The sequence below is a fragment of the Myotis daubentonii genome, chromosome 5 (assembly GCF_963259705.1).
Source record: "Myotis daubentonii chromosome 5, mMyoDau2.1, whole genome shotgun sequence".
NCBI lineage: Eukaryota > Metazoa > Chordata > Mammalia > Chiroptera > Vespertilionidae > Myotis > Myotis daubentonii.
This window is the reverse complement of record NC_081844.1, coordinates 62,817,946-62,830,889: the sequence shown is the minus strand read 5'-3', so window position 1 is coordinate 62,830,889 and position 12,944 is coordinate 62,817,946. Positions and strand designations below refer to the sequence as shown.

At 46.8% G+C, this 12,944-nt stretch overlaps 1 protein-coding gene across 1 annotated transcript in view; it reads right to left on the bottom strand.

Annotated features, from left to right (window-relative positions):
• Positions 1-601: 601 nt before the first annotated feature.
• Positions 602-12,944, bottom strand: part of SETD7 (SET domain containing 7, histone lysine methyltransferase) — a 45,515-nt gene continuing 33,172 nt past the window's right edge. The window contains exons 6-8 of the mRNA XM_059698015.1: positions 11,812-11,929; positions 10,283-10,440; positions 602-6,201 (exon numbers count right to left, since the gene is read on the bottom strand). Of these exons, the coding sequence (XP_059553998.1) occupies positions 6,021-6,201; positions 10,283-10,440; positions 11,812-11,929 (457 nt within the window). The 3' untranslated portion in view covers positions 602-6,020. The remainder of the gene's footprint in view (positions 6,202-10,282; positions 10,441-11,811; positions 11,930-12,944) is intronic.

The following is a 12,944-nucleotide window of genomic DNA, read 5'->3' as shown; positions in this document are numbered from 1 at the left end:
AATGAATGAGCAAACTGAGAACATGATTTAAAAAAACGACACTCTAGTTCAGTCATTCTCATGTGAACTATTTGGAGAATGCTTTGTGTGCCCAGTTACACCTGCAGGACCCCAAAGCCGGTCATCTGAGGGGAGGCCACCTAGATGGTTTGCTCAACGAGCCGTCGCCGTCGACAATGTGTGGCACGCAGCTGGTGTGACCTGCTTGCTGGCTTCCCCCGGTGCAGGGGGGGGGACCAGTGAGGGCCGGTGTGTCTGTTTTGTATTCCCTTCCGCCAGGGAGTTTCCCTGATCATCTCATTTACGTTCAATACCCTTAACACTTATGTCATCAACCAGAGACGCTTCGGGTTGATCTTGCTAATTTTTCTGGATTTATGGGTGTACGTGGAGTCATGACAAATATACAACAAACTCCTAATCTTTCCATACTCCTCCTCAGGTCTTACTACAATGCTTTGAAAACGGGAAATGGTTAGTAATATTTTTAAACAACTTAAAATGTAAAGTTTGCTTAGTAATCGAAATATATAGTTGGATGGGTGATATGAAAACCGTTATTCCCTTTCTGCCCTTGACGACCAAAGAAAGACACTGGCAATGATTGTATATTTTGTTTAGTACTTGCATTGTTTCTATAGCGCAATTATAGCAGTCTTCAAATTTACTTTTCATTACAAATATTTGTCAAGTTTTGTTTCAGAAACATTTTTTCCTACTCTCTTGCACATGCACCCAGACACACTACAAAAAAACTCATTCATAACTCAGTAAGGGCAAACATTATTCATGTAAACATCTTTCATTAATTTCCCATAATTTTAAAAAATCATAGAATTATAGATATTGAATAAGGCTCGTAGATTTAGTTCAAATTCCACAGAAGACCAGTCATAGGTGCTCATTAACTGGGTGGGGTGAACTTTTGGTGGCAATAGATGCTGAAAGTGCACCCCTGGCCTCCAATCCGTAAACATACCTCACAACCTCATAAATGCAATAAAAAGAGAAGGTAGGAAAACTTTTGAAGTAGGGAGCTCAGAACCACGAGCCTAATTTCTTCTGTGATAAGCAGGCATTACGTAGTCCCTGTATTTCCTAGTCCATGAATCAAGATTAATTACAGTGACCCAAAATGTAACCAAGCCAATGTTAAGATACAGCGGCGTGTGTGGACATATTGCTAGTATACACAGTGAAATTTTTTCATAAATTTGGTCATGTCATTCTATTCAGGACCAAAGCAGAAAAAAGAGAAACCCCACTCAAGGTGAAAACCATTGTGAAGAAGTGTTTTAGGGGAGCTGGGAGGTATGTCCCAGGGGTGTGACTGGTCTTGGTCTTGAAGTCACAGACGAGGAAGCAAAGATTGGCGTGACCCGAGGGCGTTTCTCTCTGGCTGGAAGTTCGGTGCATGCATAATCTCCCAGCGCTGAGACAGGAAGGTTCTGTGCTGAGAAACGGGCCCCTTGCCAGCTGCGCCCTCCCCCTTCCTCTCTGCGAGGCGGAGGTCAGGAGGCAGGGGCTGCAACCACACCGTGAAGTCCCACCCCGGGGTCTGAACCCCAACTCCACTGAGGGCAGCCTCCCTGACATGTGTGACTAGGCAGTAAGGGTGGCGGTGGACGGTGGCCAGAAAACCCAGCTCTGAGGTTCACACGGCCACGTCTGGCTTCGGATTCTGCTGCCCTGCAAAGAAATTGTGCTCTGGATAAAATGCACCAGTGTCTCTAATGCCTTGAACTCACCCCAGGCCCCCAGAGGCCAGGAGTGATGTCACTGAAGCGTGGACACGCCTCCACGAGCACCTAACTTACACCAGGACGGGCTGAGGCACTGGGAAGCCTACAAGCTCTCTCCACATCAGGTGCAACAACGCAGGGAAGTTGCCTCGGGTCAGAGTTAATTGTAGGCTTTTGATTTTTAAAAATCAAAATTGATCTGCATTGTATCTCAATAGACTCAGATAAATCTCACCAAAAAAAATTTGTAATTTGTTTAAACAGCACTGGAATAATTCAACTTCATTTAAATATAGTCATTCTACCGTGAAAATATTTCATACAAACATCTATTTACATACGAACACATTAAAATTTGTGAACAGGGCTTCCCACCCTTGTGGTTGTATGGCTTGAAATCGTTTCATTGCTTTGAGTCTGTATGCACACATTTGGCAAAATAAAACCATTAAAATTTAGAGTTTTTAAACTAAAAAAGGTACACCGAGGCTCCGCCTCCTAAAGGGAAAGATCAAAGAACAAACAAACAAACCCCAATCTATCAAGGTACCTCAAGTAGATGTGCATTTAATGTATTTTGTGAACCTTTGATCTGTGGCAAAGAAACATCACAACCATCAGCTTTGCAACATAGTTTTTGCTCGTTTTTTTCTAAAAGGAAAAATGTCTGGCTTCTAATTCACTGCTCTTCGGACAGAAACGTGAGGCAACTGTTTTAAAACAAAGCAAAACACAACTTCACCTTCTTGGCAGATCTTAAATGCATGTTGCAGGTGAGTGGCTGAAACTTTTCTATATTAAAGGGAAGTTACTAAAGTGCCACATCTCTCTCACTGGCGAGACGACCCTAGAATTCACTGTTGACAGTTCCTGCCATTTTAACAGTTACAACTGCACGTTGGGATGGTGACACCTGGCCTCCACCTGGGCCTTTTCAGATGGTTGGGGGGAAGGAAATCGTTTGTCAAGCATGAAGAACCTCCGGAGGGAAAAGAAGTGTCACCGCAGCCCCCGGCAGGCCCGCAGAGGCCTGGATAAGGCAGCCCAGGCGCGAAGCCGTGAACGTAAGAACAGGTCCTACAGAACTCAGTCTTCCCGGCCTGCTCTCGCAATGCCATCCTCTCTCTGCGTGGGAAATTCAGTTCTTACAGTTGTTTTTGTCAGTCCGTCCCGATGTCCATTCGGGCACACCCTCCCACGGAGGAGTTCCCATTCCTAACTAACACAAGGCAACATTTCACCCCAGAAAAGCTGCTGAGGAAAGCTCTGGTCATGCAGGGGCTGGGCTGAGAGGCTCTGAGCGAATCCCCTCGTGGCCTGGCGGGCTGCACACCCACGGGCACCGGCCGGTTTAGGGGCGAGCCAAAAGCGACTTCTTTATTCCCCTCGACATGGGATCGTCCCCTTTCCTGCTGTGATTAGGACGCTGAGGACACGACCAGCCCCGGAGGCTCTGACGCGTTTCCTCCCGCAGCGGATGTAAGGGCTCGGCAGGCTTTCCCCTCAGGCTTGGCTCCAACTGGGAACAACCCTCGCTTACCCACCAGCTACTTCCTTAGGGACCGTCAACTCCCTCGACTTCTGTTCCTACCTCCAGGTCACGGTGAACCCCAGCCTCCTCCCACTCTCCCCGGTGACAGAGCCTCACATCTGGGAGTGTGTGCGTGTGGCAGGGGGACGGCAGGAGACAGAGCCAGAGGGGACACAGGGTCAATGGAGAGAGGTCCACACCACGGGAAGACAAACGGGGCGGCTCTGAACAGAGGGCGCTGGGAGCCAGAGAGACCTCCAGGGAGGAGCTGCGAGCACAGAGGAGAGAGGGGGAGAGAGCTGGAGGTCGGCTGGGGGTGTAGGTGCGCAGACACCAGGCCTTGTCACAGACGAGGGAGGAAGAGGAAGGAGAGGGCAGGAGAAGAGCCAGCAGACCCCGAGGGGAGGAGGGAGAAAGACGGAGAGAGGCTCCGCTGGGTTTGTTTCCTGCGGGGCTTCAGATGCTGAGTGTTTTCGTCCAATACGTAATGAATGGATGGTTGGTTACTCACTACTTACAGCTCTTCAATCCCTTTCATCATAAAAAAAAGAAAAAGAAGAAAAGTCCCATTTGAATGGGGCAATTAGAGTAGCCCATTAGGACAGAAATCACACCCCCTTGCAGTCTCAGGAATGAAGTCCTTCCCAGGGTGGCTGCCTCGGAGGTGTGGCCCCGCCACCCTCTCCCTGACCTCCCTCCCTGACCTGACTCCACAGCACAACCCCTTGGGGTTCATTAAAGCCACCTTTCTCCCGCTGACACCCCCTCGCGTGGGGCCCGTTGGAAGGAAAGCACCCGTCAGAACACAAGTCCCAAGGCCGCCTGTCTGTCAGCTTACAGAGCGGCCTCTTCCTACAGAATAGAAGCGATCCTATCCTGGTGCCTTTGAATCTGAACGCAGTCTTCGGTCCTTTGTGGGACATCTTTCTGGCAGCCCCGAAACCTCTCATGTGGACCATCAGCTTATCTCCCTGAAACCTGGCCGCCCAGCTGCTCCGGCCCTGCTGGGGAGGGAGCCCCCGCAAGCCTGGCCTTGCACACAAGAGGAAGGGCGGCTCTGTCACCGCCCGGAGGGCTGAGTCCCGTGCCCAGGGGCTGCCTGCACCGAAGGCCGTGAGAGCCTGGGTCAGGCACATCTGGGCGATTCTTCCTAAGAGCAACGCGTAAGGGACAGGAACTATCAGACAGTCTTCTGCTGGGTTCTTGGCTCTTGTCCTCCTCCCAGCAAACCTGCTCTCCTCAGCCAGGGCTCACTACCGGCTACAGCCTGGAAGGCTCCATTCGGCTTCCGGGACCAAAACGGTCAGGTGACAGCTGCCGGTCGGCAGACCTCCCAGCCACCCCGGGGGGGAGTCTAGGGAAGACCCAGCTATCGCACGTGGTGAGGGCGCTCACAGAAACCCCAAACTCTCCGAATTCAGTCAGAGCAATCCCAGTTATGTAATATACCTAATTAGCTAAACTAAAAACAGGTTTTTTTCTCCTTATTTCTGCAGTCGTGATTACACATGGCTTGCAAAAAGGCTGAAATGCTATTGATAGCGTTGCTTTAAAACTATACAGGTGTTACTCTGAATTCACAATGCTCTGAAGCAGGTAAGTGCTTTGAAATTACAATGATGAAGAGTTTTAGCATTAAGGGTTGATTTGTACCTAGTGATCAGTATGTCTCTCTTAATAGTAGCGATTAAAAAACAAACAAAAACAAGACAACTTGTGAACTCTGTGTTAGAATTCAAGCTTGCTATTTGACTTCTGAATTCAGCGCACTGTGCCACAAGCCGGACTGCTCTATGTTATGTACAGTTAATGTGTATGCCCAGAGAAAGGAATTGCTAACGCTATTGAAGATATTGCAAAATCGCCACAGTTACTGCTTAGAAATACTAATTTCCCTCTCTTCTTTCTTAAAATATATATATTACAACTCTTCCATAAACTTAATGCAAACAAAGTAAACTCTTTCTTCTCACATCTTAATGCAAAGATATCTTTGTTTACATGCGAGAATAATAATTCTATAATAATACCCCGGCTCTATGAGCCAGTACTTTAATATTAGGACATAATAATGAAACAATGATATAGAAAGAGCCAGAGAGACCTACACACTGGCACTGACACAAAATCCATTTGGGAGTTTTCCCTTGTGAAAGATATCTAAGATAGGGAACAGGACTGAGGGGTGAAATGGCTCAAAAGTGGGGTTCTGTTTGCTAGGGGGAAAAAAACAAAGCCATTCTATTGCAAGATACAGATCAAAGGTTAAAAGGCAAATTATACTACATTTAGAGAATAAAAATGTAGTAATTCTCTATCCTCCATATGGCCCATCTGCAGGCGTGGTGACAGCACGCTTTGCATTGGCCATAGGAAAAAAACATCATGGAAAAACCACTGACTAAAAACGACACAAAAGCCCCCTTTCCCTTTTTCAGTCTCATCATTTGGCATCTCTGAGTGTGGTCCAGATTTAGACTTGAACCACCCAAGAACCTCCTGCTATCCATGTCAAGTGCTCCACAATGCCCCTCAGAAGGACGCCGCTGCGAGGCTAGCTAATTTTAAATCTGTATGAGTAATACAGTCAAACCTAGTTAGTGTGCGAGAAGGCGGTTGTTGCGAACGCAGAGTGAGAGGATGTGTGATGTCACAGCACGAGCAGTCCCTGGTTGTCCCGTAGTTGGATAGACATAGTGCATAGATCCAAGTGTCTATTCCAGGTCTCTGAAGCCAGGGCCTGGCCTTCACTTCTGCTGGGTGGCCTGGAAGGCCTTCAGCTCCACCTGGTACCACTCGGGGGCTTCGGGCCCACTCTTCCCCGGGGGGCTGTGGTCATAGCCGTAGGCCACGGTGAGCTCCTCGTCGGCCTCCACTGCCCGGAGCGTGCGGATGCATTTGATGGGCCCGAAACGGGGGTGGACGAACCTAGACACCAAGATGTGCACAGTCATTGCCAGGCAGGTTAGAAGCAAAGGCTGGGGTGTGGGGGCTGATGCGGAATCTCCCACGTGCTCCTCCCGGACACCACATGTAGGTCCTCAACGTGGGGTCCCTAGATCACCCAGGAGGCGCTAACAGGAGAACCTCAGCCCCATGGAGACCTGCAGGGTTGGCTTCTGCATTTGATGTCTCATGCCTTTACTGTCTCCTTTTAAACAAAGGCATGCACTAAGACATCAAAGAAGTTTCCAGGTGATCCCCAGCCACGTGAGCGTTTCCGAAGCACTGCTCCATCTTCCTTTGTGAGCATATTTGGCACTCCGTACTTATAGACCGGCACTCACAGGCAACAACAAAAGTCTGTCCTTAATGAGAAATCGAGCCCAGCGCAGCCTGCCCGCATTTCAGCTCACCTGGCCTGTACCATCGATTGCCTGGCTGCACCTGGCGGAGGGCAGGGCGGCTTTACCAGGGCACTGGGAGTTATAAGAAAGGGCCCTGTGGGTTTCCAAAAGCAAAAAGCTCTGTACTCCACCCCATACCGATAGAGGACGTATTCTTTTCTAGCAAACGTGCAGATGAAGATTTCTCTGAGCGGGAAAGCTAGGCCTCCCTGCCACCCTGTGTAACAGTTCCCCGGAGAGCCTGCTGCGAGGGGCAGCCTCTCATCCCAGACGGACCGAGTCCCGCAGAAGCAGAGGCAGGACTCGCGGTATCACGGTCCTCTGTCAAGGCTCCCCACCCAGCTCACCTGCCAGCTCGCTTCAGGACAGGAAATAAATAAGCAGTGGACTCCCCTAACAGCTACCGGAACCCAAAATGGGGGTGCATGAGGCACAGCCAAAGAGAAATGAGCTTTGTTTTTATATGCATCTGGTCAAAAGTCTCATGCATTTACTGTCACATTTTGAACAAAGGGCATTGAGACATCAAAGGAGAAGTTTCCAGACCTAAAGTCAGATTGGCACATTGGTCATGATTATATCCTTGGCTGGTTCCTTCCGTCAGTGATGGGAATGGAGTGTGGCTGTGGCTTAAGGACATCATGTGTGTGGTTAAAAGGACCAATGTCAACCTCATTCGAGGGGTCCCCTACTTTTACCCAACTCAGGGGTCATATTTCCGAAAAGCACATTTGAGTTGGGGGTCAGAAAACCAGGTGAGTCCTGGTTCCACACATGATCGTGCCTCCTCTTGGATAGCTCAGCTCTATGTCTGAATCTTACTTTCCTCATGTGCAGTAATCCTTATCCGACATGAGTGGATGTTGTGACAAAATAGGGTCACATATCTAAAGCACCTCACGGTACCTGGCACAAAGTGAGGACTCAACTAGTATTAGTTACTATGGTGAGCCCGTGCATGTGTGAGAGCCCGTGCACGTGTGAGAGCTTGTGCACGTGTGAGAGCATGCACGTGTGAGAGCCTGTGCACGTGTGAGAGCATGCACTTGTGAGAGCTTGTGCACGTGTGAGAGCATGCACGTGTGAGAGCCTGTGCACATGTGAGAGCATGCACGTGTGAGAGCTTGTGCACATGCATAAGAATCTGTGCACGCGTGAGAGCGTGTGATGTGCATAAGCATGTGCACATGCACAGAATTCTCAGGTTGTGCTCCCTCACAGAGCAGACCCCTGGACAAGGGATTCAGGAATTCCTTATTAAAATCACAACTGTCTCAAATTAAAATATTAAAAAAAAGTAATATTCCTGAAATGGAGTTCTCGTTAATGTTCTGGTGCAGGGAAAAAAAATCCTGTGAGCAGCTATGACTTCTCTTGAAATCCTCTTTTCATTTTCCTGCTCACCATCATTATTTTTAGAGTAGAACATGGACAGACTGAAAAGAAAGAACTCAACTTCAGCTGTTGGTTCTTCAAGGTGGTACTAAAACACAAAGGACAAGAACTCTTAACTCCTTTGACCCAGAGGTCTGCGGTTCCTGTCGGGGATCTGGGACAGTGACTGGAGCTGCCCCACCCAGTTCCTGGGAGCACCCGCGGACCTAGAGTAAGTGGTGGTAAACGTTAGCTGCACAGCCGCTTGGCCCCTTCTCGACGTCACCTGTACTTACAGTCAGGAAAGTAGTTCTTGACTGTCCATTGGGCATTTTGTACCCGACTACGGTTAAAACAGCTTACAGAGGTGCGTCGTTTTGTTTGTGTCGAGTGTGCATAACAATGCCACTGAGTTTAGAAACAAATGAATGCCATGGATCAGTATCTGACTTTTATATTTGATTGTTCTTCAGGGAGTCTCTCTGCCCTAAATAACTAATTGGTCACATTGGGCTTGAAAAAATAACCCTGAAGAATACAGGGACTTGATTTTGCACAAATGGTTCCTTCTCTTGTCTCCTGTTCCCTCTTCTTTTTTGGTGAAAAAAATTATCTTTGCAGTGAAATCACAGAACTGATTTGTTTTAAAACAGCAGTCTAAGTAGCATTTATTATCGTTGTTACCACTGCTTTAAAGGGTTGTTGTTAAGCTGTGTGCAGCTTGGAACGACGCTTTGGCCTAATTCACGTTGGCCGCGAAAGCCTTGGAGTTAATAAGAGTGTCAGTTTCATTTCACATGACACACGCATTGCCATTTCTATCTGCCCTTTAAAAAGAAGTTGTAGCTTCAGTACTTGTTGCTGACTGCCAAGGAAAGCAAGTCACAGCCAGAACAATTTTTAAGCTGTCTCAGGGATGTAAGAAGGGACAGTCAAATCCTGGCAATTTTCCTGTAGGTTAAATGCACGTGATCTGATCCCGTTAACGTCAACAAGCTGGAGGGCTGAGGGACTGCCTGCAAGCTACAGAGGAGCAGGAAGGTTGCGTGGCAGGCGCCCTGGCTCCCAGGAAGAGCTGCCATTCTCACGCTCAGCCAAGGACAGCAGTGACGACAGTACAGAGAATCCCAACTGTACCCTTTAAGGAACAGTCAGAGACACTTGACTCTGGGAAGAGAACATTCAGGGAGAACATAAAACTATTGAAATATTTGTAGGGCTACTATGTGGAAAAGAGATTGACATGCTGCACCAGAAGGAAAGGGAGACGGTTAGGGACAAGAGCTGACGTTACAGGGAAACCTATTTGGGCTCAAAAAATAAAATAAAATTCATTCAGAGAGCCCCAAAACTAATTTCAGAATATCTGTTTGTCCAGACAGCCACCTTTGTGGATCACAGCAAGCTCCCCATCAACAGAGGTGTCCAAGAAGAGGCTCCCTGAGCAGTTGGGAGAGGAGTCAAACCCCAAGAGGAGGGTAGGATTATTTGATTTAAAGAAACCCCAACAGCTTTGTTGAGATATAATTTGCATCTCATGAAATTCACCCATTTAATGTATACAGTGCAGTGGTTTTCAGTGGTGCACCCATCACCATTATCACATTTTTAAAAAGCTCCCCCATTTTCAGTAGGCATCAAGCCCCAGTTCTCCCCACCGCCCCCAGCTCTGGGCAACCACTCACCTGCATTTGGTCTCTAGGAATTTGGCCGTATTGGACAATTCATGTAAATGGTCTTTCATGACTGGCTCTTGCACTTGGCATAATGTTTTCAAGGCTCATCCATGTCATAGTATTTGTCAATACTTCATTCCTCTTTATTGTCAAATAACAGGGACTCTGGTTTTACAGGTCTTTTACAACACAGAGACCTTGTGCGTGCCCTACGCTTAGGAGTCTCTCCTTCCTTTCACGTCATGAAAGCATTCCTTACCCTCCATTATGCAGAGTAATTTCAATTTTTACTATCATTTCAAATAACACTCTCCTTAATTTTCCAGAATGAGACAACGAAGAGCAAAAAAGCCACCGTGAAACAGCAACTACTAAATACAGTATTTCCGTAGCCTTCCTCCTCTTCAAAGCACTTTCCATTTCGTTGCCTGCCCAGGCCAAAGGGTGGTGATATAGATTCTGAGTTTCAAGTCAGAAACGTGAGGCCCTGGGCACGGGACCCTCGGGTATTCTGAGGGAGCAGCCCCCTCTGGGGCTGGGCACACCTGTGACATGCCTTCCTGACTCAGGGCCTGAGGCACAGAGCGCCTAGCAGCCGACAGTCATACTCACATGTCGTAGATACAGTTTGGTGTGAAGGAGTGATTTGCCTTGTGTCCCAAGGAGGCACAGTACTTGGACACGTGGTTGTAGGGCTCAGGCACGTCGATGACCGTTTCTTCATCAAGGGAGAGGGTGTTCCCATTGAGGGCCCAGTCCCTGCTGTCGACCTGCAAAAACCATGCAAGTGAGCATCAGAGAGGACCTTTCTCCCCAAAGCTCAGAGATATTGACTCACTTGCCCTGAAACTTCCTGGTTTGAGTGCCAGGAACATGAAAAGAGCCTAAGGCATTGCTCTGGTGTTGATGGTGCAAAAGGCATCTGTGGCCATCACCAGGGAGCTCAACTTATTATTTATTGATTTTCTCTTATCTTATATGAAAAGAAGGATGGAAAGTCTCTTACAAAGACACACAAATATGACCAGATGTTCCTATGTTTATTTTTCACAGCATGCTGAAACCTGTTACCTCAAAAGACCACCAGCAAACTCAAGTTTTCACACATGCATTTATTTTTTTAAGTTGCCCAAACAAAGCAGAGTTGAAGCCTTCTTTCAAGGGGGCACCTCACCACCATAAGAGCTTAAGTCCCATACGCTTAATCCAAGTCAGGATGTGGAGTACAGCTGTGCTAAGAGCATTAAACTTTTTGTCTTTAGGGAGATACTTAAGGAAGTTAATTGTAAAGTGAAGAAATAAGAACAAACAATATGAAATCTGGGAAATATATCAAAGATTGTGTCTTAAAGGAGGTGATCCAACTCTTTAACTTTTTATTTTTAATTTTTTTGGGGGCAGGGGGCAGTAGAACCCGTCCTGGCTATATGTAGGCGACTGTATGGCTTCTGCACAAACAGAAGGAGGGGGTCTTCGTACAAAGCACCCTGCCCAAGGTCAGAAGTTAGAGTCTGACAGAGTCCAAATGGACCGCAATTTTTCAGACACTGGGTATAGTCCAGTACGAAGCAATTACTATCTTATTGACACATTCCACTTTCTATAAAATAGTTGTGGAGTTTAAAAAAATAACTTTAAGGCTCGATATAAGGAAGAAAATATCTGCTGTATCTGAAAGTTTGTGTTGTCCCCCCAAATTCATTGAAGCCTAATCCCCAATGTGATGGTATTAGGAGGTAATTAGGTCATGAGGGCAGGCAGAGCCCTCATGAATGAGATTAGCGCCCTTTTAAAGACCCCAGAGAAATCCACCATCCTTCCTGCCATGTGAGGTGACAGAAAAAAGGAGGCCTTCTATGAAACAGGAAGTGGGCTCACACCTTGATCTTGGACTTTGGGGCCTCCAGAACTCTGAGAAATAAATGTATGTTGTTGATAAGCCACCCAGTCTACTGTATTTTTGCTACAGCAATCCAAAGACTGCTATAAGACAATATCCAATCAATTTTACAAAAAAGCCTGTTTGTTCCTTTGTATTTCTAGTGAGTACTACAGTTAAAGGGACTAATGAAAAAATTAAGGGAGCTTGAAACAAAGCCTTTGGACCAATCAAGTTGATTTTGCACTTCTACCTCACTCACCTCCTGGTGTGTAATGCGGACGCCGTTATAAAAAGACATAACAGTGTTAGGTCCCACTGCGACCTTTGAAAACAGTCCTTCTCCAGCACTGGAAATGAGAGATTCGGCAACATAAACCCTAAAGAGCAAAAAGAGGCAAATAATGATTCTTTAAGTTTGATGTATCTTTGATGGACTCCTTACATCAACCACCAAAATATCATATGGCCACTGAATCCAAAACATCAGTTCATAGTAATCCAATAAGGAAGGAAGAAAGGAAAAGTTGAACCACAATATTCTGGCATTGGAAACTGAAGAACTGGTACTTATGTATCTCTTGAGAATGGTGTTTAAAACTTGCTCTCGCCGAAACCAGTTTTGCTCAGTGGATAGAGCGTCGGCCTGCGGACTGAAAGGTCCCAGGTTCGATTCCGGTCAAGGGCATGTACCTGGGTTGCGGGCACATCCCCAGTAGGAGATGTGCAGGAGGCAGCTGATCAATGTTTCTCTCTCATCGATGTTTCTAACTCTCTATCTCTCTCCCTTCCTCTCTCTGTAAAAAATCAATATATTTAAAAAAAAAATAAAACTTGCTCTCTAATAAGAGGGTTGTTGTAATATATTCATAAAGCAACTCAGTGCTTGATATAAGTTTTAAAAAATTTTAAATTATTTTAGTTAAGGTCAATTTTCACTCTCTTCTTGGAGATATATCTATCTATCTATCTATCTATCTATCTATCTATCTATCTATATTTCCCAAAGCTAATTAAGCTATACCCAAGTTTGTCAGAGCTAAATAGGAGGGAAAGACTTTAAATTAAATCCCCGGATGAATGTTTTATATGGAAGAGTGACAAACAGTTAATAAAATCTATCCACAGCTTAGCTGTGACCTGCTTTCTACAGGAACGTGGGCGGAAGTGACTGCATGCCAGGTCTCAGGTGTTAGGGAGCGTGGCAAGTTCCTGCCCACCTCTTCCGGAGTTTCCATCATCTCCTCAAGAAGAAGATGGCCCAGGGGGCTGTTGCTCCTTCAGCCCGAGTCTTGGAATGAAGACCCGTGAAACAGACCTGATCCAACTTGAAACTTGGAGTCCAGCCTAGTCCGGCTGAGCTGAGTTGAGCCCAGTCAAGAGTGGCTGAACCTC